General features: G+C 44.1%; 1 protein-coding gene across 1 annotated transcript in view; it reads right to left on the bottom strand.

Annotated features, from left to right (window-relative positions):
• Positions 1-26,547, bottom strand: part of LOC115130020 (AF4/FMR2 family member 2-like) — a 178,214-nt gene that overhangs the window by 88,961 nt on the left and 62,706 nt on the right. Inside the window, 1 exon segment of the mRNA XM_029660800.2 lies at positions 6,660-6,704. Within this exon segment, the coding sequence (XP_029516660.2) occupies positions 6,660-6,704 (45 nt within the window).

The following is a 26,547-nucleotide window of genomic DNA, read 5'->3' as shown; positions in this document are numbered from 1 at the left end:
GCTGTTCACTCGCGAGGCTTTGAGTTGCAAATGAAATGTATTAAAAGCAGCCCGAGCATGGCTCCCAAACCAAACAGGGCTATCGAAATACAGCAGAGCAAGGGTCACCAACTGTTTAGTCTTGCACCCCTGTGACGACAGGACAGACCATTGGTTAAAACCTGTGTGTGTTTAAATAAATACACACTGGAACACTATTCTCAGCCGACCATCTTCTAAAACGCTTTGGTCTAGGGATGAATTGTTTTGTCTTTCTCTAAATCTTGGAGGTACAGTGGCAAAGAAAATGTATGTGAACCCTTTTGGAATTACCTGGATTTCTGCATAAATTGGTAATCGAATTTCATCTGATCTTCATCTAAGTCACAACAATAGACAAACATAGTATGCTTAAACTAATAACACACTAATTATTGTATTTTTGTTGTTTATATTGAATTCATCATTTAAACATTCACATTGTAGGTTGGAAAAAGTATGTGAACCCCTAGACTAATGATTTCTCCAAAAGCTAATTGGAGTCAGGAGTCAGCTACCCTGGGGTCATATCAACAAGATGAGATTAGAGATGTTGGTTAGAGCTTCCTTGCCCGATAAAAAACACTCGCAAAATTTGAGTTTGCTATTCACAAGAAGCACTGCCTGACGTGAACCACGCCTCGAACAAAGAGATCTCAGAAGACCTAAAATTAAGAATTGTTGACTTGCATAAAGCTGGAAAGGGTTACAAAACTATATCTAAAAGCCTTGATGTTCATCAGTTCACAGCAAGACAGATGGTGAAGGTTCAGCACTATTGGCCATCCTTCAAATATGACTGCAAGAGCACAGTGCAGAATGCTCAATGAGGTTAAGAATAATCCTATAGTGTCAGCTAAAGATTTACAGAAATCTCTGGAACATGTTAACATCTCTGTTGACGAGTCTACGATATGTAAAACATTAAACAAGAATGGTGTTCATGGGAGGACATCACGGAAGAAGCCACTGCTGTCCAAAAAAAACATTGCTGCACTTCTGAAGTTTGCAAAAGTGCACCTAGATGTTCCTCAGCGCTACTGGCAGAATATTCTGTGGACAGATGAAACTACAGTGGAGTTGTTTGGAAGGAACACACAACACTATGTGTGGAGAAAAAAAGACACAGCACACCAACATCAAAACCTCATCCCAACTATAAAGTATGGTGGAGGGAGCATCATGGTTTGGGGCTGCTTTGCTGTCTCAGGGCCTGGACAGCTTGCTATCATTGACAGAAAAATGAATTCCCAAGTTTATCAAGACATTTTGCAGGAGAAAGTTAGGCTATCTACCAATTGAAGCTCAACAGAAGTTGGATGATGCAACAGGACAACGACCCAAAACACAAAAGTAAAGCAACAACAGAATGGCAACAACAGAATGGCTTCAACAGAAGAAAATACACCTTCTGGAGTGGCCCAGTCAGAGTCCTGACCTAAACCCGATTGAGATGCTGTGGCATGACTTGAAGAGAGCAGTTCACACCAGACATCCCAAGAATATTGCTGAACTGAAACAGTTTTGTAAAGAGGAATGGTCCAAAATTCCTCCTGACCGTTGTGCAGGTCAGATCCGCAACTACAGAAAACGTTTGGTTAAGGTTATTGCTGCCAAAGGAGGGTCAACCAGTTATTAAATCCAAGGGTTCACATACCTTTCCCACCCTGCACTGTGAATGTTTATAATTGTTTGTGTGTTATCAGTTTAAGCAGACAGTGTTTGTCTATTGTTGTGACCTAGATGAAGATCAGATCAAATTGTATGACCAATTTATGCAGAAATCCAGGTATTTCCAAAAGGTTTGCATACTTTCTCTTGCCACTGTATGTCCAATCCCAATCTGAGTCTGAGTTACTGTCATTGTCCTGTGGTGTTATACAGTCTGTGGTGTAGCCCACAGTACAGTATGCACTTGTCGCTCATGTCATGTGGTTTAACAGATCAACTTCTCCTATTAATGCACTCAGACAGACCCATCACACAGGCGTATGATCTACTGTTGAACTGTCAGCCACAGAGATAAAGATGCATATGCACAACATCTCTCTATCTAATCCTTTTCATTTATATCACTCATCTCTCTATCCCTCTATCACTCCATCCCAAATTCCCCAGAGTAACACAGTGACCCTGTTGAGGTCATGACATGTTTTAAACTACATCTCAATAAGATGGGGAAATGAAAGTCTGTGTGTGTAGAGAGCCAAGTTTGTGGATCAGGTCATTTATTGAGGTCTGTTGTTTATAAGGCCTCTGGTTTATAGAGTTAATTTCCTTCTAAACGTTGGCTTGGCCTCCTCCTCCTCTCTCTCTATGGAGAGAGTGACATCAGCCGGGTCACCTCCCGGGCTGCCGAGAGGAGAGCGGGTGGAGAGCAGGGGGGTCGGAGGGTGGAGGTAGACAGATGAGGTGCTAGGAATATGATCCTGCCACCTCGGCGATAATGTTATATATGAAGTATTACCTTTCAGATGGCCGTGCATTGTGCTATCAGGGTGGAAAGTTACCGCAGGTTATGATGAATCTGCAGCTTTCCTGTTCATCAGCAACGATGAAGGAGAACACATGCCCGCTATTTATAATATACCACACAGATGCACACAAGCACGCAGGCACAAGCACACACCGCGTGCACAGTGCAAATAGGCGAGGGAGCCAAAAGCTCACTTTCTAATCAGTTTGGATCATTTTTCTAAGCATACACCATCTGTGTACCTGGAGTCTTTGATAATATTCTCATGTGCTAAATATTTGAAATGGTTGTCACATTTCTTTCATGGAAATGATTGGCTGTTAAATCATTAATACTATTGCAAAAAAATATACTTCCCCACAGAGTTAAATCACTATACTGTTTTGGCAATCTCTCACAAGTGCCCACAGTTGAGGGGGGGAAATTATCATGGGATATTGACATCCTCAGTTGATATCAGAGCTTAGTGTACAAACTCCAGGCCATTGAATAATCTGATCCATTGCCATTGGTCACAGAAAGTCACACAGGCTGTCACAACAGAGGTTTGAAAGGCAATAAGGCTGAGAGGCCCACCCAGAACAGGCTTCCACTCCCCCTTGTTATGTTCTGTCTGAGAAGAGAGAAGAGAGAGAGAGAGCGAGAGAGGAGATAGAGAGAGAAGAAAAAGAGCGAGTGAGAGAGAGAGGGGAGAGCGTTGGAAAAAGAGAAAGAGACAGAGAGAGCAGGCAGGCAGCAGCCGATACATAGTGGCAGACTGTGTCACGCAGGGAGAAGTACCTGTCATTATTCATGCTGGGCCTGGTGTGTGTGTGTGTGTGTGTGTGTGTGTGTGTGTGTGTGTGTGTGTGTGTGTGTGTGTGTGTGTGTGTGTGTGTGTGTGTGTGTGTGTGTGTGTGTGTGTGTGTGTGTGTGTGTGTGTGTGTGTGTGCGTGTGTGTGTGCGTGCGTGTGTGCGTGCGTGCGTGCGTGCCTGTGTGTGTTGCCATCATGCTAGCAGGACATGCTGTCTAAATAAGCCATCCACAGTGTGGATACAACAATGGCCACCTCATGTGCTTTTTAATGAATGCACCCATTCCTCTGGCTTTTGTTGTAGATTTTTCTTAAACTCATACATCAAGTGTAGTACATGGAAGAGCAGGTCTGGAGCCCTTCTATTGGAAATAACCATGCAATGCTATCTTCATGAATGTAGTGAATAAATGCTGTATATTGAATGATATGTACATGACATAACTTGTATTATTATAATAAAAAATAAATGACAATGTAATAATTACATTATGTTTGTAAACTTGACATTGGCCTTTCTAATCCTATTCAATTCGAGGTCAAAATATTGGATAACTGAAATGGATACCAAAATGTGTGCCTGTGTACATGTGTGCCTGTGTACATGTGTGCCTGTGTACATGTGTGCCTGTGTACATAAATGTACATAAATGTTCCTCTCGTTGAGGAATGTAAATCATCTGTATCTGAGGGGGATGAATCAACCGTTTCTGATCTATTGGTGCTTCACCTGACGCCACGCATGAGAATAAACGTAGAAAATCTGGGTTAGAGACTGTATGAGCAAAGAGAACATTATCCCTTTAAGATATGCACTTAAGAGATCAGGCACTTTTTAAGTGGTCCACATGATCTGGGTGCTTGTCAATAGCAGAGGATTGGAGCTTGGTATCTCTATTTGTTCCATTAGCTCATTTTCCAAGTATGAAGAGTGTCATTCATAGGCACTTCACGTCTTGACATTCTGATCTTTCAAAAAAATTCTCATCTGAAATCCTGTCTTTTGACGTTCCAGCCAGTGAGTGATGAGTGAGTGAACTTAGAGAGGCTTGCTAAAGTGGCAGCAGTTCACAGTGTGAGGATTTGAAAAGGCTGCGGTGGTATTAGAATCTCCCAGGCTGCTCTGCTCCTCTCCTGTGAGTCTGAGTGACTCCTGAGTCACGGCTGTGAATCACTACTCTCTCCATGTCTTTCTCCCTCCCTACTGTAGCCAGCAGTGTGGCATTGACGCCACATGGCAGCGTGGCTCTCTCTCTCTTACAAACTCCGCTTTGCCTCGCTGGGCCCCACCATCATGACTCACTCCACCTGATGGCCATACTGCCAGTTGCCTGGCAACTATTATTTGACATCATCACCCTCCCAGAGGGTTCCCATGTTTGACAGGTCCACATAACTCAGCCGTTTGGTCGTTCGGGTTGGTGGAAGTGCATAGTCCTCCACTGGTTACCGTGATGTCTACTGTACTGCCGTTGCCTGAGGCAGTGGAGAGGCTGCAGGGGTTCATGACTGGAGGTCAGTCGTCACGGTGATGCAGTGGCTGGGCTGGTACCAAACACACTGCATCCCCCTTAAGCCATACAAGGGTATCAATGAGCGTCCCTGACTTACTGTCATAACCGCTAGTGCGGGTTGACTCATAACCTGCAGTCCCCACAGATATATCCACGGGGGTGGGTGGGTGGGTAAAGGGGTAATTAAATATTTTTTATAAATGTATCATTCTTGTGGGACTTTAGCTATTGGCTATTGGCTCCAATTAGATTTTCTTTCATTGTTTTTATCTGGCATTAGTGTGTAAGCCTAAGCTTTAGGGCCTAACTGTACGCGGGCAAAATACTCTACAAGCCAATCGCCAAATGCTTTGGGGGACTGGGTAGAAAAAGTTTACATTGGCAAAAAAGAAAATGTCAGAGCTTAACTCAATAAGAGAAAAGCATGAAGAGGGAGGGCCAGAGAAGTAAAGTTTGGGAAAGATGATAGCAGTGCTGGCTATGTTATGTGTGATGATTGTGAGGAACTATACAAATTCGACAGTCCCAAGACGGGGACTTCAAACAGGCCTATGGCATGGCAGGGGGTTAAATGTAAACTGAAATCTGGACACTGACTGTAGGTCTATAACTTCTCAAATAGCCTTAATATTAACTCCTGCAGGATTAAGCATTACTTGCAGTAAAATTATGTTAAATCTTGACTCAGGAACAAGAGTGGAGAAATATGGTTTCTTTCTTTCAGCATCTTGAGAGAATGCGAATGTGCAGTTATACAGTATTCCGTCTGTAGAGGTGCTATCTTTCTCAGCATCATAAAATCTGTTAGAATTTCAACCACATAAAATATGCATACAAGCCGAACTGAAATCTTATCAGAAACATGTTGGGTCATTTTCCCAACCTTCAATTTCCTTACAACCGGTCAAACTGATGTTATTTGGGAATTTTGAACAGAAAATCTTTCTAGTTTTTTTGGAGTTTCTTGCATTTTCTCCTCTAAATATATTTTCTCTGTGAAAGAAGCAGAGATGACAGAGAGAACTTTACCAATGTCAACAAGACTGACGCATTCATTCTATCAATTTATGACATTATTCTTTAGCAATGTATAATGACAGAAGAGAAGCCCCATGCATCTAATTACAAGAAGAAACATTTGTAAAATCAGGCAAAAAGAATCCTGCATCCCCTGTTGAAAATTTGTTCTGGCTGTAGCCTACAACACATTTTCGATATTAGCGGTTTAGAGTTCGGGTGTGGGCCTCAGTTTTTAACTTTATCACATATAGTCGGGTGGTTGCGGATGGGTAATTGCAATCGCGGGTGGGTGCGGGTGGACATACAGCTGACCCGCGCACCACTAATAACCACCCCCTGCCCTAAAGCCCACCCAGCATCTCTATTCACTCTGGTCTGTCCCTCTGTGACCTGTATGTCACTCTGGAGCCAATCAGCACCTGCTACAAAGGTCAAAGTTCACCGAAAAGGCAGCCTATATATTTGCATCTAAAAAGGCAATTCCTTTTTCAGTTCATATGGTCCCAGCGCACGTTACATTCAAATTCTGTACAGGCTATTAAGCACAGAATTGATTTCTAAACAAAAGACTGCGTCTCTGCGTGCAAGAAGGTCAAAGCGCCTTTCACACACCTAGGATCTAAATTTGCCTGGCTGCATTCACCCTTGATGAATTTGATCAGATTTGTATTGGAATACAAGGGCCCATTATAGTAAGATCACAGAGGCTTTTCTCTTTTCTCTCCACCTGGGAGCCCCAGTCTCTGGATGGAAAAGTGGCTTTGTGTGCAAACAGTAGCTGAGGCGTAACCAGGTGTAATTAACGGAGGCCAGAGAAAGGAAGTGAATCTCACTTACCCGTAGAATCTCCTCCACACAGCTGGAGTCACTGGACAGGCTGACCTGCACACACACAGAAGAAAAATACTTGTTAGGGAGAGGAAGAAAAGAGAACAAAAGATTGTTTCAAAGTAGCCAAAAGGTTCTGAGAGCGCTTCTGATGTAAAGGGTGAACTGAAGTCCATCTCAACAAAGAACAACAGATCAAATAAAGAAAACCCCCAGAATATTTGATATTTTCATCCCGAGACATAGAAAACACATATCCATATTGAGTGCTATTTATTATTCACAGACAGAGAGGACAAATAGGCCCATCTATTCTCAGTCAGATAGATGACTGCTAGGGGATGACATCACTCTTAATGGCTCACAAAGGGTCTTAGGGAACCACACAGTACCAGCCGGCCAACAGCTCACCCCTCAACCCAGACTTGGAGCAGACCAGCACTGCCCCAGACTGGGTCAGATGAATCCAAGGCCTGGAATGGGCCAGGATTGTATTTCATTTGTAATTGAGAAAACAATACCTCATCTTTTCATTGCATACAGAACGAAGATGCCTGATGTACTCGCAGTAATTGTAATAATGTCAGTATTACAAGTGGAACAAATGACAAGCCATGGTAATGCCATGAGGTCACCATGCAGTCATTGCCAAAGACAGGCTGAACTGATAAAATATTAAAATTCAATATGCCACCTGGCTCTATACAGTATATAGATCATGTTGGCAAACATGCTAATTGCAGCCCAACAGATAATTACGGAATCTAAGTATAACCTAATACCTCATCACAAACTAATAGAGAGAGTGAGGATTTTTCTGTATATGGCCAGTTCATAGCAAATTTGACCATAGCAGTGAATCTCCAGTAGAGTGTGTGTGTGTGTGTGTGTGTGTGTGTGTGTGTGTGTGTGTGTGTGTGTGTGTGTGTGTGTGTGTGTGTGTGTGTGTGTGTGTGTGTGTGTGTGTGTGTGTGTGTGTGTGTGTGTGTGTGTGGGTGTGTGGGCTAAAATACGTACTGTGATCTCTGGGCTGATGAGATCATGCCACCCACAGAGCCACATGGGACCCTGGATGACTGGCTGGCCCTCACACAGTCTCCTCTACTCTGCTCTGCTTTACCTCTGCTCTGGTAGTGGCATCAGCCCACCCCGTGCATGACTGGGGGCATCTTGGCACTGGAAAGGTCAGTGAGTCCAAAGAGAGGGTTAGGGGCGTTGGGTAGGGAGGAGGCGTGGGGCTAGGAGTGATGGAGGGAGCAGAGCTAGGCTTTATCCACCTCAGGCTACAGGGAGCTGGGTAGCTACACACAGTAGCATCCCCAAGACGCTCCTTATGCCATGGCTGACCTGTCGTGTTCCTCCAGCCTCCTTCTACACTACCATCCTCTGACTCTGTTTGACACAATGGTGTGATCTGCGCTGTAAAGCTGCTAAACTACAGTGGCAATGAGGAGATACACAAAGATACAATATACTCAGTAAGAGTTTGTAGTTGTAAATTATTGTGATTTAATGAATATGCATTTTTGCAAAGTACCAGCTCCTATGGAATTCTGAGTATCAACAGAACTGAAACCATGACAGAAAGCAATTATAACACACAAAATGGTAGAACGCGTTGTTTAACTATTACATCAAAGAGTGAATTAGTAAAACTATATCTATATTTCACCGGGATTCCTCTCCAGAGATATTAGTGTTCGACTGTTTGTGACTGTGTGTTTATGAATGAGCCATGCTATACAGTTCCAGTCCACAGTGGAGGGTGTCTGAAGTCATCCTAATTCATCCCAGATCCCACAAGGGGGATTGGAGTCAGTAGGAGCTTTGTAAACAAGCCTCACAGACAGACATAAACTTCCTGTTAGCTCAACCAACAGCACATAATATCCTGTTCCCATAGAAACCAACCAAGTGACTCTAATCAGATGGGTTCTCTACCATTGTCCTGGCTCTGTCTAATATCACTCTGTGGTACAGAAGTACAGGGGCACAACTTATTCCAGCCACACCGGGTCCATATCACCGTCACCTGTGGTGAACCCCATTTAGATTCCAGGCGTGACTCTCGGAGGTGCTCTATGCCTGCCTTGTTCCTCTGCCTCGGGAATGAACACCAAATGTCAAAGATATAAAGAGGAATCCCAGTTCAGTGACAAACAGTTTAGACCCACTCTGAGAGGTTTGGGCTTGTCGGGATCAAGACAGATGTGACAGATATCTGGGTTCGTATTGCAGATATTGAAGTTATTGTCATGGTTATGATACTGGAGCTAATGGAAGGCAGTTGAGGTAAAACAAAGATCGTCAGAGGCAGTGCAGCCGGCTGGCTGACAAATTGTGACATTTCAGATAGCATTTGACAAATGTGATTGAACAGACAATGCATTTCCAATGGGTTGAGGAGTGTGTTTACAGACGCATTAAAGCACGTTAATTTCTCAATATCCCCAAAGTTATTTTGCAAAATGGCTGGAACAGAATTATCCAGCTGAGATCTTATTTCCTAACTCAGGCAGGGTTCTCTGTGTGCCTGCCGTTCCAGGCAGATTGAATGGACTTACAAATGATTTTTCTGCGATAGGCAATTTCCCCATGTGAATAAAAGCTTTGCCAGATGCCCGTGTTCCAGAATAGCGTGATTCCATGGGCAATGTAAAATAAAAATGAGATACGCTCTTCAGATGTAATTCTCTACAGTTCCATGTTAAAAATCATTTGTGTGGACAGTGTATGGACTGTAAAGTGTATGCAGGAAAAACACAGAAAATCCAATACTGAATATTGAGCAGCTCAGTGTTACAACCGGTTACAACTCACAAGTTTTAATCACACTAAAGCAGTTAATTGTATCTTCGCAGTGATGAATTTAACATGCTTTGGTGTTTTTCTCACACGGAGATCACTGGAAGTGTCATTAATCTCTCTCCAAGTTATTTTTTTTTTGGCAAGACACGGGTAAATGGAGAAAAAATTGGAAAAAAAGGATAGAACATTTTTTTGTCAGTCACCTCGTTCTGCAAACTGCAGAACGCTTTCAGGGAAAAATAAGACCAATTGCTTCGAATGATGTGCAGATCCAGGGAATGTTGCAGAGGCAATTACTGGGGCAGAAATACGTTTTCTTTGAAATAGCTGTTGAGAAAAGCGTCTGTGCATCAACAACAGATAAGATGTATTAGCCTCATTTTTAAAAACGCATGTATCAAAGTTGCACAAGGCTCTGATGCTCTCGGCAACCACTCAAATTGTGCTTAAAAAGTGGAAGAGCAGCTCCGGGAACAAATAGGTAGATTTGAACATGAGACGATAAGCAGAGGCTCACAGAGGGCTTTTTAACTGTCTATCCTTCTGACAGTGGACGGATGAATAAACAACGGGAAAAACATGATTGATGACAGAAAAAAAGGACACACAGATAGACAGTCACAGACAGGCACACAGGGCATTTCATGGGCTGACTGATATATAGACACAGATGAATAGATAAACTTATGAGTTGGAAAATAAATGTATCTCTCTAGATGAGCATTTGTTTGTCAGTGATTGTGTGTGACAAGCAGACATCAGATGCAGGTATTTGCGCCGCACCATGCCTCAGGGTATACACACAAAACCCAAGCGAGATATTAGTCAATTTGAGTCAACATCTTTATTAACAATGAAAAAGGGGGAGGCTTGCAAGCCGAATAACACATTTACATTTACATTTAAGTCATTTAGCAGACGCTCTTATCCAGAGCGTTATCCAGAACACCATCCCAACTGTGAAGCACGGGGTGGCAGCATCATGTTGTGCGGGTGCTTTGCTGCAGGAGGGTCTGGTGCACTTCACAAAATAGATGGCACATGAGGTAGGAAAATTATGTGTATATATTGAAGCAACATCTCAAGACAGTCAGGAAGTCAGGAAGTTAAAGCTTGGTCGCAAATGGCTCTTCCAAATGAACAATGACCCCAAGCATACTTTCAAAGTTGTGGCAAAATGGCTTAAGGACAACAAAGTCAAGGCATTGGAGTGGCCATCACAAAGCCCTGACCTCAATCTTATAGAAAATGTGTGGGCAGAACTGAAAAAGCATGTGCGAGCAAGGAGGCCTACAAACCTGACTCAGTTACACTAGCTCTGTCAGGAGGAATGGGCCAAAATTCACCCAACTTATTGTGGGAAGCTTGTGGAAGGCTACCCGAAATTTTTGACCCATGTTCAACAATTTAAAGGCAATGCTACTAAATACTAATTGAGTGTATGTAAACTTCTGACCCACTGGGAATGTGATGAAAGAAATAAAAACTGAAATAAATCATTCTCTCTACTATTATTCTGACATTTCACATTCTTAAAATAAAGTGGTGATCTTAACTGACATAAGACAGGGAATTTTTACTAGGATTAAATGTCAGGAATTGTGAAAAACTGAGTTTAAATGTATTTGGCTAAGGTGTATGTAAACGTCCGACTTCAACTGTATATATATAGCCATTGGGCAGTTACGGTAGTGATCCAACACGGACCTTAAGGAGTCCTTAGGGCATTTGAGATTGAACCCCCCCGCCTAAGGCTGAACCTAACAATAGAGGGCTAGCTCACATGAGAGAGTAGTTACTGTATCTGAGTGACCCTTTACCCAGCAGAGCTATCTCACAGAGATGGGATCAGACACTAACAGACACACAGAGGAACAAGTACAACAGAGGAACTGATGTTTGCATGAAAATGGAACAAATTGTCCCAATGAAGTTAGTCAGTAAGGAGCTCTTTGAACTGTCAGATCAACAGAGAGAAAAAACAGTTTCACTTCCTAATTCCCATTTATGCCATGTCACACACAGTATCGGGACAATACATATTTTTTCAAAAGAGTAATATGATTAAATCAACAACACTACAGATACCTCAGTATTTTATAAATGTTCTGAGTATGCCTCCTTAAGTACAGTTTCTTACAATAAATTAAATCAGACTAGATTTACACATGCCTGCCCAAGATGAGCCTCAATCAAATGCAGCATGTTCATTCTAAATGGACGTTCTAATTTCCACCCTGTATACCCCTTTTCATTGCTTACTGGCATTTCCCAGCAATACCACAATTATAAGGGAAACCAATAGATTGTTCTGTTGCATAGTGACTCACTAACATGCTTGGTTCCAGCAATTCCGCAGACCTACTTCCATTCCTCAGGGCATACGCCAAAAAAATATTTTCTGCAGGATCGTTATAATCAGGTACTTCATTGAATTCATTGAGCTCCTGACTGATTCGGTTCTCCCTTCTATTCCTCACCCTCTGCTTGCCTCTGTTTTCCATATTGTTTTATTGTAGGAGCTGGCTTTCACGTTTAATCTGATTTCCACACTTCATTTTCAATGGCTTTTGTGAAGGCACAGCCGGGCTCCTCTCTCACGGCTACCCCTCCCCCACGCACACCCACCTCTCACGCATTTCAGAACAGCCAGGGTCCCTCTGAAGCATTTAACACGTTTGTGTACTCAGCATCAGATGTTTTACTGTACCTGAACACAGCAACAGGCAGCTTTCAAAGGCTTTACCTTTAGCTTTATGCTACAGACTGCCTTCAGAAAGATAGTTCTGGAAGGTATTGAGGCACCTCTTAGAGCTCATAGAGGACTTTTTTCTCCCTCTCTATTCTTCCCAGGCCTGCTGCTCTGCCCTCTGCCCCATGGGACAGCGCCCTCTGTGTGGGCGTGCTGGGGGTGTGGGTCTGCTGGGGCATGGACACTAACACAGGGAGACACCCAGCTGGGATGAGTGGAGGGGAGGAGACTCCCCTGTCAGGCGCTGCACAGCCCCTGCCACCTCCGCTTAGCGTGACGCCGGCCATGAGGCCAAACAACACTGTGGCAAAAAGGCAGGTAGACATACAGACTCACAAAAACAATCAGACAGACATACGGATGGACAGATGGACAGACAGAGTCACTTCACAGATGCATCCAAACACCCAAACATCCAAACACCAAAACAAATAAGATGCACCTATCCTATAGTAAGAAGTAGAGCGCCCTAGGGCTGGGCATGGAGGTAGAGGCCCAGCCTGCGCTCCTGCCACCCCCACAGAATGCACAATCCCTGGGGCTCAGCGTGCAGCCTTGCCTGCCTCTGCCTCAGCCGCCCCCCCAGCGCTTACACCACCAAACAGATGGAACAAAGGGACCTAATTACCATGCAAAGCACAACATCCCTCAGATGCTAGTGGAAGCGTGACTACAGGCAGGCGGAACGCTAGCTGGTCCTGCAGGGGAAACCTCCCCCATATGACCACCCAGGCATAAAGCAGAGGACCCAGCCTGGCTTCCCTGCCAGGCAGCCAGGCTGCAGGAAGGGAGATGTGTAATCTCCAGGTACTTTAATTCACTATTAATCTTGGCTTGCTAATCATTCAGCATGATACCCCAAGTGCCTGGAGCTACAGCCAGGCTGAGGCACCGAGCACCACTCCTCTCCTCAAAGGGTAAAGTAATGAGCTCTGCCAGCATTAACAAATGATACAGTAGGAAGACTGGGGATCGTTGAGGAAGAGAGGGGGCAAATGAGGGGAATTATAATGGTTACCCTGGGAGAATTCCAGTCCATCATCTCAAAAAGCTGACCTTTATTGTGGAACACTAAGTGACGTGTTGTCAGGAGGGGCCAGCATCTGAGAGAGGGGCGTTGTACCACTGTAGGTGTAAAATCTCCCTCCACAGCAATTAGCTGATGGAGTAAATACACCAGCTGCTGAACCGAGGCCCTCAGGGGCCAGACGCTTAGATCTTCTCATCTCTCACATAGAATGGAAATAGTCTCAAAAACACTATGCCAAAGGTAAAACTCAATTTTACTAACTTTCAGTGCTTAAAGCACAGCTTAAATCACAGAAGGATTGGCTATGGCCAGAGGGATTCAAAGTGGTAAATTACCTAGGGATCTTTACTCTTAGCAATCTCAAACGAGTGATGCTGTATGTTTCCACACTGCTACTGTGGAGAGTGTGAGTGAGGTCATAAAGTGGGCAGAGCTATAGGCTACCACTAATGAGCAGCAGCAGTATGTTTTACATGCATTCCAATTACGCAGCGCCGACGTCAGCCTAAGTTCCCTCTCTTATCCTAATTATCTGTTACTAATTAAAATTTTGGCTTGGGCTCTGCTAGGGAACGATGTTAACGTAAGTGTTCCTGTCAGTCCAAGAGTAATTTGATTTAGGCCGCGCTGCAGACCAATTAAATATGCTATTTATGCACAGTATGCAAGTCTCCATCTGCGTTTCATCATTATGAGAAGAGAGAGAGAGAGAGAGATGGGTGAAGAGGGAAGGATGATGGATAATGTAGAAGGGGCACTCCGGTTCTCCATAGATATAATGATTTAGGAGATCATTCTGGAGCAGACTGCACATGCAAATGATGTGGGTCTGATCTTAGGATAGAGGTCAATGTTTGAGGAAAAAATAAGCAGGGATTGGTAGGAGGATGACTAAATTGAGTATTGTATGTATAGTATGAACTATGTTCACTATAAGCCCCTTCAGCGTTATAACATAACAGCTATGTTTCAGTAGAGTGTATCCAGGCTGTATCACAACCGGCCGTGACTGGGAGTCCCATAGGGTGGCGCCCAATCGGCTCAGCGTCGTCCGGGTTTGGCCGGTGTAGGCCGTCATTGTAAATAAGAATTTGTTCTTAACTGACTTGCCTAGTTAAATAAAGTTTCAATAAAAAATAAAGAGTGCAAGGGTGGCTTAGCAGCATTTCAAAAACAATTATCCAAATCTCTGAGCGGTTTGCCTCGGTTTAGTTGTCCTCGGGTCCGTTCGGGACTGGTCTCTATATTTAAAACATTTATTTATGTGTATCGGGTCTGAATAGGAAAGCCCTATGCCCATTTCGGAAAAGGTCCAACTTTTGGCATAAGAATGTCTGCTAAATGACTCGGCTGTTATAGGAACGATGCATAGTTAAAACAAGCTTAAGTTCCATCGCTATCAGGACGATATGGCAATCACGGGCAGTTACAAAAGACTACTGTAGCTAATATTCATGGAACTATATAACAATCACATTTAGCTGTCATTAGACTTTAACACACAGCCCTTGTTTCCATATATTTTCCATTTCATTCATTTGTTTTTAAAGGCGTGAAGCTGCTAAAGTTTTGACTACAGTGTGTAAGCTACCTGGGCGCAGGTAAATAGGTGCTATGTTGTGTTCTTAGAGAGTCAGCTGGGGAGTGGAAACCAGGCTGATGAAAGCAAGCCAGTGAGATAAAAAAAAATATATGAATGAGGATAGACACAATTGAGCAGAAAACACTAACACACACACTGAGATATTCACTGTCATTTTTTGGGACGTATATATGAGGAGTTGTATTGTTCTTGCCTTGCTACTCAGATACCTAGACAAATGAACTGTGCAGAGCTGTGGTGGTGAGTTGTCCCGTCAGAGTTACAGGTTTTAGATTGCAGCTTCACTTTATGAGCCAAAAAAGAGCATTACATAAACTATGGGAGAAAACAGAACTTTGGCAAAGGTAGAGCCAAATGGGGAGGAGAGAGCTTCAAACACGATGATTGTTCCAAATACCACTAACAGATTATAGAAATATGGCCCTCACCAAACTGTGATTTACGGCCTACTGCTGTTATTTCTTCCATACATGCAGACACACACACACACACAAGCACACACATGCCCCCCCACTCACACACACACACACATTATCTTCGCAGCCCAGTTTATAAGCAGCATTGAGGGACTTTGAACAGTGAGACCACATGGGGTATCGTGAGCACTTGTTTCAGAGGGCATTTGTGTCCGCTGATTTTGTCGGCTGTCAAGCCCACATTACTGATGGCTCCTGACTTCAATTAATATTCATCTAGTGGAGAGGCATAGTGAGAGAGGGAGGGCAACATGATGACAGGTGAATAACTGTAAATTACATGAACTCTACTTTACCTACATTCCAGTCCTCTACCTTTCATTAATGCTCTCCAACTGTGCATCTAACCAACTGTACCTCCAACCTCTTTATACTACTTTATAATCTCTTACCAATCTTTTAAATGTTGTCTTCCCCTCTCCCCCCCCCCCCCCCCATCAACCCTCTAATCACACCACCCCATGACCTCTTGAACCTCCTCTAGTACTCAGCAGCCTCTCTACCCCAGTCCAGGCCCTGAGTACAGCCCAGTCAACCCAGCCAGCCCCTCTCTGCCCCAGACAGGCCAGTTTGAAAGGCAATAATGTGCTAGATTAGAGGGGAACAACAATTTCATCAGGAACTCTCCAACAACAGCAGCATGAGCAGCGTGGTAGCCAGCCACGTGGATGGAGGGCACAGATAAGCTCTGCATTCTCTGCATTCTCACAGTCAACGAAAATGTAATGAGCCAGGGACCCAGTGGCTGCTGGATCACTGGAATGCAAACACACACACACGCACACACACACACAATCATGCACACACACACAATCACATGCATAAATATGGGCCTTCAGGAATCATTCCGTGCTTGACCTTTGACTTGTTTTTGTCCTTCAGTTATTAATTTAACTTGCACACACTAATGATTTCTCATAGTTTTTTTCTTCTTTTTTTGACTGCCCATTTTGGCTTTGTTTCTGTGAATAATTACAATGCTGGATTGATCTCCATAGTAGTGCCCTTTGAGAGCTTTGTGTGTGTGTGCGTTTGCGTATGCGAGTGCTCTGTGTGTGTGTGTGTGTGTGTGTGTGTGTGTGTGTGTTTATCCACGCACGTGAGTGTGTTTGCGTGCATCTGTCTGTACGTGGTGGCACCACAACCAAAATAAAAATTCAACACCCACTTAAGAGATACAGCAGACAAGCTAATGAATAGAGCAGCCTTGAACAACGTTATGATACGTATGGGATTCAGCCGGTGAGGACATGCTGTTTCAATGGAACAATAAACTCAATGAAATTCAAATCAGGCCACTATCATGGACCTGAACTATTTTAGATACAAAAACATGATAAACTAAGACAATCCCACAGGCCCCTAAGTCTCACCTGAGGTCAGCCAGGATTAGGTAGAAACTCATTCAACCATGACAGTACTGCGCTATTGAACCTAGTGTAAATGTTGAATGGATGTGGCTGGAGACTCATATATCCACTTCCAATATGTTTTACTCTTGGGTGAGTTGTATTTGGAAAAGAGGAATTGTTGTATATTGGTCCTGTTCTGTGCTCTATGGTAATCGTTATAGAGGACCTGTGTGAGAGCATGCCAGGGTGCCTGTCGACTGAATCAGGGCACACCAGTAGGACGTGACAGGAGCCTGGCTCTAACCCAAATCTCTCCTGCATTGACAGATAGCCCAGAGGCCTGTTGCTACAGCACTAACTAATGTATACCAGGATCCCCCTGAGGCATTGTGTGGCGTAAATACCTGCATCTGAAGTCTGCTAGTCACACACAATCACTGACAAACAAACGCTCATCTAGAGTGATACATTCTCTTGCTGACACATAGGCAGCCTACACACAAAAACAGATACACCCTTACAACCATACAATCCTGGGATCCGGATAAGTGTGTTTACTAAATGACTGAAATGTAAATGCCCTCACGTGTGTGCACGCACACACACACACACACACACACACACACACACACACACACACACACACACACACACACACACACACACACACACACACACACACACACACACACACACACACACACACACACAGGCACACACACACACACACACACACACACACACACACACACACACACACACACACACACACACACACACACACACACACACACACACACACACACACACACACACACACACACACACACACACACACACACACACACACACACACACACACACACACACACACACACACACACACACACACACACACACACACACACACACACACACACACACACACACACACACAGGCACACACACACACACACACACACACACAGGCACACACACACACACACATACACTTTTGAGGAGTCCCGACAGAACAGAACAAGTGGACATCCTGAATGTAAGAATCAACCCTTGAACTGCAGGACAGATAAAGACATAACTTGTTCCCATTAAGAGCGGCAGTAGTTTAAAGTGACGAGGTGCTGCATTTTTATGGAGAAGGTGACAGAAACGTTCAGAGACTACAATATCTTCTTAGGTCATTGTGACGCAGTGTCACTTCGCTGCTATAAAACACAATGGCATTTACATCTCTGGCTGATGAAACGCCTCCTCTATTTCCTCCGAGTCCTGACTAGAGAACAACTGAGTCTGGAACATGCCTTGTTCTGCTCTCCACGGAATCATCATTTAGAAGACACTACTCTACCACAGAGGGCATTGTAGTTAAATATTATTACTGTTGCAAATCTAATTTCCCCTCAACACCAACTGCATCAATTAAAATGACCTGCAAGCAGCTAAGACGTACTTTATACCCAGCAAGGGCGCTTTCCCTTGCCCTTGTGTAGCTAGCATTTATGCACTGAAGTTGTGTACATTATCTCTAAGATGAGTGTGTAGGCTGTGGATGTATGTGCATCTACATTAAACTGGAATAAGTAATCAAAAGGACCAGTCTCATTACTAGTGGCTGGGATCAGCTGGCAGCCATATATCCACTGCTAGGCCATACTCCCCTCCTCACATCACAGAATGAGCCCCCTCCCCAACAACTGTCCAGCACCCTTCCCCCAACAACATTGTCTGTCTCCCCTCCGAAAGGATTTCTCAAACAGCTTGAGAAGCAGAAATAAACAAATCCAACCCCCTTCGTTTGCATTTTTAATCAGTCGGCCCATGCAGCCTCAGAACGCACGCAGCAGCCACTCACGCTGCCTTCCATCCTTCGCCGAGTGAGGAAGTGTGAAGTCATTGTTATTCCGAGTATCGGTTACAGTGGAAGTGACACCCATGCTACCACCATATAGAACGCTATCTGTGGGAAAGCAGATAAGAATTTGATTTAACATCCAATTAAAAGGCGTCATTGAAAAATTACTTCAAATAAGCCTTTTATTTTCTTTAATCAGTCTTCGATTCAAGTCTTCCTCGGGCCTGTTCAACCACGAATCGGGGACTCATGAATTTTGATTAAAAAATCTAAGCCCGTTCCTAACCAAAGCAGATTTTTTGTTACAGGGTTTGATAGAAATTTAATAAATCTATGAGCCCCTGCCAGCTCCATTTATCATCCTTTTTCCACCAGACTGGCCCATTATGCCCAGGCAGGATATGATGAGGGAGCCAGCAAACCAAAACTTCAGAGAGGGAGATTGAAAAAGAACTATAATCACCGCTATTGAACCATATAATTGCAATAGAATATGGCTAGCTGAAACATTAGCCTTATTTCTAATGTGTGACATCCTTGTATTTAGTTAAAGCATGGCAGTCATCTAAACACTTCAGTGTGTAGGGGCAGCAGGTAGCCTAGTGGTTTGAGCGTTGCTAGATTGAATCCCCCGAGCTGACAAGGTAAAAATCTGTCGTTCTGCCCCTGAACAAGGCAGTTAACACGCTGTTCCTAGGCCGTCATTGTAAATAAGAATTTGTTCTTAACTGACTTGCCTAGTTAAATAAAGGTTCAATAAAATAAAATACTGTGAGTAACACTAGCCAGCCAATTGTGGTTGTTCTATACAGGTGGCTATACTGACACCATATCACATATCATCATTCACAGCATCATTGTCTTTGGTCACAAAATTATCTTTTGACAAGGACAATAAGTGTCCCATTCTGATTATGTCTGATTATGTCAATCAAAAAAAAAGGGCGAACAAGTAAGATACAATTGCAGGGTTACCTTTCCCTAGGAATCCATTTCCCTATTTCGCCATGGGTGACTCCCTCGTTTGGTCACATGAACTGTCCAACAGCATATGTCTTGGCTGACATTTCTGTGGGGGCAGTGAGATCCACTGGTGGTTTGGGGCTAGGGAGTGAGGGGGTGATGGGGGTGAGGGACGGGAGGATACAGAAAAACAGGCACACAGCAGCACCACCGTGTGTGTGAACTGTGACATCATCCACCACCCTCCCCGAAGCTCTCTGTGCGAAATCCATCAGCAGTAGGTCTTTCTTCTTTTTTTTAAGCCTCAAAAAATTCCACCAACACAGTGGCTGGGGCAATAACATCTGTTTGATGAATTCACTGTTATTCGCCAGGGAGGTATTTGTGTGCCGGCTGCTTCATCACTTTTTCTTTTGTTTATTTATTTCATTTCGGTACAACATAATATTCCCCCATCTTTATGAGCACTTATGCAAATGAGGAAGTCGGTGGCCCCGCCATAATTATGTTTTGATTTATATGGCAGTCACTGACCATTACGCCAGTGGAGGTTGTAATATCCAATTTCTGCGGGTAATTTGCACATTTGTTTCTAAGTTCAAGAGCGAGTCTTCTAAACACTATCTGTTGTTCAACATGATAATCATGGGAAGAGGGAGAACAGTGACCTGGACTAGTGCATGGAGACCCATAGGGACTTGCACTGCAGCCTTATAGAAACATTGGGCCACCACTAATTTACCAATGGGCTGGATGAAATAAGCCCCTCTGAGAGAGACAGGCTCTTTTTGAGGATCAGTGAATTATAAAATATATAACAAGAATGTAAGATGTTTTTCCTGGCTAGGAGCTTGAAAGCCCAGTGGTTACTTGGTTAACTGCAGAATACCAGTGGGTTCTATAAATCATAAATCAGACTGGGCTATGGTTTAAAGGATACCACAGGTTAGGAACTCCCTTTTCTCCATCCGCAACATGACAAAATAACAAAAGCATGAGACATGGGTTCACAAGCAGTTACACACACACACACACACACACACACACACACACACACACACACACACACACACACACACACACACACACACACACACACACACACACACACACACACACACACACACACACACACACACACAATGCTCCAATGGCAATCCCAAACATACTGCGTGTGTTATTCAAACCTGAACAGTGGAAGTACAGCAATGTGTCGCCTCCAGCTGAAGTGTATAAAGCCTAGAGGAGCTATTCAGCGTCTTGACTGCTTTATCTGTCTCCACCAAGGGCACTGGGGCTTTTAACAGCCAGCCTGTGTGAACTGTTGTTGTTTAATTCCAGTTTCCTCCTCACGTCACCCCTGTGCCTGTGTCTTCAGTGGAAATCAAAACCCACTTAGAGACCCAAACGACTAATGTCTCTGATCATTTAAAATCGGCACCCTCGTAAATGTGAATAGTTCGCAGCAGTCACTGTAATTGTGGTGGAGGGAAATTTGTAGCTGATACCATCTCCAGGATTTGGGAAATTCACAACAATAATTAATTGGCTCGGAAGCGCTTCCTCCTCCTCCCTGCCTGCCTGCCGCCTGCATGAGCGGTGGAAGAGAATGGAGTGTGATTGACAGGTCGAACAGAGAGGAGAAATAGCTCCTGCTAAATGTGTGGGTTCTCGCTGGTAGGGGGTTCGTTTGTCTCTGTGTAGTTATGTGTGTGGTCCCTCCGTGTGTGGTTCTCTCTCTGTGTGCTGCTTATGTATGCTTGCCCCTGCCCAGCTCTGTGCCAATGGCGGCAGAGGGAGAGTGGGCGAGAGAACTACACACCCCTGTACTGACAGGCACTCATGGACAGGCACTCACTTCTGCTCTTCCTCCAACTGCCTGGCTGCAGCCAAGGCCATGGCAGAAGCAGACAACACAGAAAGATTAACTGCCATTGATCTGCTTGGGTAAACCTGCCAGAGTTCATTGAGCGACTCGCCCTGCCTGGTCGTCAGGGTCAACAGGCTCCATGTCAACCGTGAGGAGTCACCTTTCTCTGCTGGACCCTTTCCTATCTCAGTGGCTCGTCACTATAGTTAATTATCTCCCTTCCATTAAGCCGTTATAACGGCCTACTTTCCTCCTGCATGTTAAACCTTTTGACCTGGCAGTGGTTCGGTCCACCTTCTGTGTTTATCCCTACGCAGAGAAAAGTCAGGTGTCAGGGAAACATTCTCATACTACACCCTGCTCTCATGCTAGCACGGCATCAAAGGTGATCGTGTTTTCTGTAATAACAAACTGATGTTGTTCTGAGCTCACACGCCACCGGTGGTAGATCTACAGTATGTTGGGTATCTCATCTATTGGCACTTTTATGGACCTAAGAGAGAAAGAAATAAGCATGTCAACCTGTGGGATAAACTTACTCCTTTAAGCATCAAGACCCCAACTAGTTTAAAGACCGAAATAGTAACAAATACACATTAGTATTCACTTGAATACATCCAGCACTGAAGTAATCTATAACTAAATACATTATAATTAATTGATAATAACAGTAATGTTGCTTTGCAGTTATGAAAATGACTTTTATATTCTTCCCCTTTAGGTGGAGCATGGGCATAGTATGTCAATGTTTACCTGATATAGACATCAGGAGAGGCAACAAGGCAGCCTGTGTAATACAGGACTGCTTGAACGATCTGAGCTTGTGACTGATGGCAGACAAGACCTGGAGCTATAAAAACCCAGTCCTGACAAACAGACAATATGCCACTGGTCTACAGTAAAGCCGGGTTAAGGACACAGTTACAGCTGACAATTTCCATGAATTAAATGTGGATGAGGACCATCCAGCTGGCACCAGAGACCCAATCAACCAACAGACTTCTAAATGGACAGTTGAGAATAGGTGGGACTGGGTCAAGGGTCAGGTTGGTGTAGGCACACTGTGCTCTCTGGCCACCATGGTATAGCCGTGCAGTTGTGGTCTGGGTTTGAAGCCCTGGGCGTTTGAGGTTTCACCTGCAGGCTGTGCACATTGTCATTCCACCCTTGTCCTGACCAGAGTTGAGATCTGAAACCCGAGCAGCCAGTCATTTGGTGAGAGGAGAGGACAGGTGCACAGCCCTGTAACTCAAACTGAGAAGAATCACACCACCGCACCTCTCCGGTTTCTTTCCTGTATGTCTGTAATCTGGGAGCTAAGACGGCAGCCATCAGAGCCTGCAGTAAGGAGATACTCCAGACTGCTACAGTACATGACTGACTGAGGGTGTGTAACTGCAGGCTGCAGTAAGAACAGGTGCAACACTGGCCCTTTCTCTAAGATAGTCCCTCAATTCATTGAGTTGAACTACATGATACTGTACAACAGGGCAGATCTAACCCCTCTACATGAGAATGATCAGTGGTGACTTTTCACAATTAACCACCCAGGGCTTTGGAACTGGCAATCACTTAAAAAAATACCAACTGACAGTGTAGCACTGTGATGTGAGTGCATGGCTGCATGCCTTTGTCTTTTCATGGCCACAATTGTTGTTGTATGACTGTGGTTAGTGGCCCAGGGCCAGCTGGCAGTGGCTGTGGGAGCTGTCATTGTCCTGTGGCAAGTGGGAACATGCTCCAGACCTCAGTGGGGACAGGTTTGGACACCCCACCGCCACTGGCCACCCCGCCGCCACTGGCCTGGCTGGCTGAGCTGGAGGTTTTTGGAGGGGCAGAGATAGAGGTCCACCTGATACCACAACAGTGGTGTCAGCTCCCTGGTTCCCCAGAACCCCTCCCCCCACTTTCCTTCTCTGTATCTCTCTCTCCCCCTCTCTCTCTTTCCCTCTATTTCTCCCTCTCTATCTCTCCCCCTCCTCCCTCCCCCCCCCTCCCTCCCTCCCTCCCTCCCTCCCTCCCTCCCTCCCTCCCTCCCTCCCTCCCTCCCTCCCTCCCTCTCCCGTTCTCCTGTTCTCTCGCTCCCCACCCCCCTCTCTCCTCTCCTGTCCTCTCTAAGCCCCTCTCCCTCAGATCACTGAGGGTGGAACAAGTGGATCTGTGTGTGTGAAGATACGGCTAATACATAGGAGGAGGGCGGAGCCGGGACTTTGGCAGCCAGAGGACTTCATAAATCCTTTATCATTAATTAGCATAAGCAACTGGTAAACAATCATTTTGTACTGTACATTGAACATTTTAAACTATTGTACAACTCATTCCTTTTGCCAAGAAAAATCGTATAACCTTGAAATAATTTATCTCTGTGAGCACGCATCCACTTGGTGTTTTGATTAGCTAATGCAATATACATGTGGGGCCTAATGTGTACGTTATCTCTCTTCTTCTCTCCTCGGCTCTCTAATCAGCACACAGTGGGGCCAGAGCAGTTACATGCACAGCTAATGGATGACTCTGTCACTTTATATTCAAACCTTCATTAAAAGACCACGGTACATCTGAACACTACTTCACTGCTCTGCAAACAGAGGAGGCAAAAGAACATGCATCCCCGAGAGAGGGCAGACATACACACCCTCTAGCGCTCTCTCTCTCATCCTCTATCTTACGCTGACATACGCACATTAATTAAATTACACTCACAAGCCAAAAGAAAGTATCTCAGAGTACTAAATCGCATGCTGTAGAAGCACTTTGAGTTCGAAATGTACTTTTCTCCCGCAAGATGCATGGGCAGAGGGCTCTAAGATTGTAAGGCATGCATGTACCCCTGTATGACATTTGAATTAGATTTCTCTTCGATTTACAGTCTGCATTTATACACTTACAAAACAGATGTGCGAGAGTGTCTCACATTGTGGATTTCACTACAACTGGCTATCTTACAATTTCAAAACACGAACATTTGACTCAGCGTGAGTCTGCAATAGAACTGAGGTCAAACCGGGAAGTGCCATCTCAGGAAGTGACCTCTGGTTAATCTCTCACCTGAACCCATCAGTGAAGTCAAGGTCAGACAGAAGTTGAACCAATGTCAGATCAGTCCTTCAAAGCATGGTCGCGGTGCAGCTAGCTCCCACCACATTCATTCGTACCATGTGTGTTTGCACACAAGCACTGTAGTATTTCACACCACCGTGCTCACACCCACACTCCAGGAGATCCGAGTACACACAGAACAGGGAGGCCAAATTCTCATCCTCTGGGGAGTCTCACCCTGTCTACGTGTTAGGTGGAGATGGGGGAGATAGGCTACACTACAGAAAACTAGACTGTAAAAAAAAAAAAAAAAGTACTGTACATTCAATGTACAAGGCAAACAGCTGCAATAGGATTGCTCAACAAAATGTTCACGCAAACTTTTTGTTGTGAATTTGCTCAACATCCTATTGCAGCTGGTTGCCTTACAATTGTATGTTGATCAACATATATACAGTACTAGTAAAAAGTTTGGACACACCGACTCATTCAGCGTTTTTTCTTTATTTTTACTATTTTCTACATTGTAAAATAATAGTGAATACATCAAAACTATGAAATAACACATATTGAATCATGTAGTAACCAAAAAAGTGTTAAAGAAATCTAAATCTATTTTATATTTGAGATTCTTCAAAGTAGCCACCCTTTGCCTTGATGACAGCTTTGCACACTCTTGGCATTCTCTTAACCAGCTTCATGAGGTAGTCACCTGGAATGCATTTCAATTAACAGGTGTGCCTTGTTAAAAGTGAATTTGTGGAATGTATTTTCCTCGTAATACGTTTGAACCAATCAGTTGTGTTGTGACAATGTAGGGGTGGTATACAGAAGATAGCCCGGTCCTGGCCCAATGCTCTAACCACTAGGCTACCTGCCGCACCAATGAAGCTGGTTGAGAAAATGCCAAGAGTGTGCAAAACTGTAATCCCAGCAAAGTGTGGCTATTTGAAGAATCTCAAATATATAATATATTTTGATTTGTTTAACACTTTATTTGGTTACTACATGATGCGTTATTTCATAGTGTTGATGTCATCACTATTACTCTACAATGTAGAAAATAGTAAAAATAAAGTAAAACCCTTGAATGAGTAGGTGTTCCAAAACTTTTGACCGGTAGTGTATATGATGAGTGGAGGAAATAACAACTATCTGTTGGATGGCATTATCATAAAGATCCTATTAACTCACAATTATAGAATCCTATGAAGTATAGGCTCTCAATGAGCATTACTACACCAGACTGATTCTTCCTACAACAGTTCTTTCCTTAGCCAACACAATTCCCATTTCCTTAAACCAAGCGGATTTGATGTGTAAAGCAGTGATGCAAAAAAACGCAAACCGTGTAAGCTCAGAGAAAATCCAGCTGAGAATCTTCTTAATAGCTAAACTCAACTAAATAATCTCCAATTAAAGTGTTATAGAGAGTGGAAAGCAGGCTGGGGGCGGCATAGAGAGCTATTGAAGGGGCACAGAGGTACCTGAGGGTGGTCAGAGGGGTGTGAACTGACCTCAGAGCAGACTAATGGCTTGTGTATCCACCGGCAGCGCCAGGGCTACATTTAAACATGAGCAGACAGCCAGTAATAAGCATCATCCATCACGTCTTAGATTTGGCTCTGTGACTAAGGACTCTCACTGTCAATAAACAGGCCAGTTTACCTGAGTCATCAACACCTGCTTACTGCTGTGACTGATCAGGGTCGTTTCACTATGCTGGAGAAGAAATAACCACAGACGTACTTACTGTACACACACACACACACACACACACACACACACACACACACACACACACACACACACACGTGCATGAGCTACACACGCACACATGTACACGCTCACACACAAACTAACACATACACACCTAACTGCCGAGAAAGTCAAAGCCTGTACACACACTTGGTAGTAGGAGAAGCAGAGTGTATACGATTGTCTCCAGGATCTCAGTCAGTATATGGTAGCTGAGGGATGATCTGACCTTGATATTTACGCTCAATAGATTCATGGGGCTCCAGTCAGAAGACTTCACCCACCCATAGCGAGAGCCACACTGAGACCCTCCAAATCCCTTTGTCATTCATACAGATCTAATCGCAAATTACATCTCATGCTTTTATACTCTCATTCTCTCTCTAAAAAATAT

This window comes from Oncorhynchus nerka, linkage group LG6, assembly GCF_034236695.1.
Source record: "Oncorhynchus nerka isolate Pitt River linkage group LG6, Oner_Uvic_2.0, whole genome shotgun sequence".
Classification (NCBI taxonomy): domain Eukaryota; kingdom Metazoa; phylum Chordata; class Actinopteri; order Salmoniformes; family Salmonidae; genus Oncorhynchus; species Oncorhynchus nerka.
The sequence above is the reverse complement of the archived record's forward strand: the minus strand, read 5'-3'. Positions and strand labels throughout refer to the sequence as shown.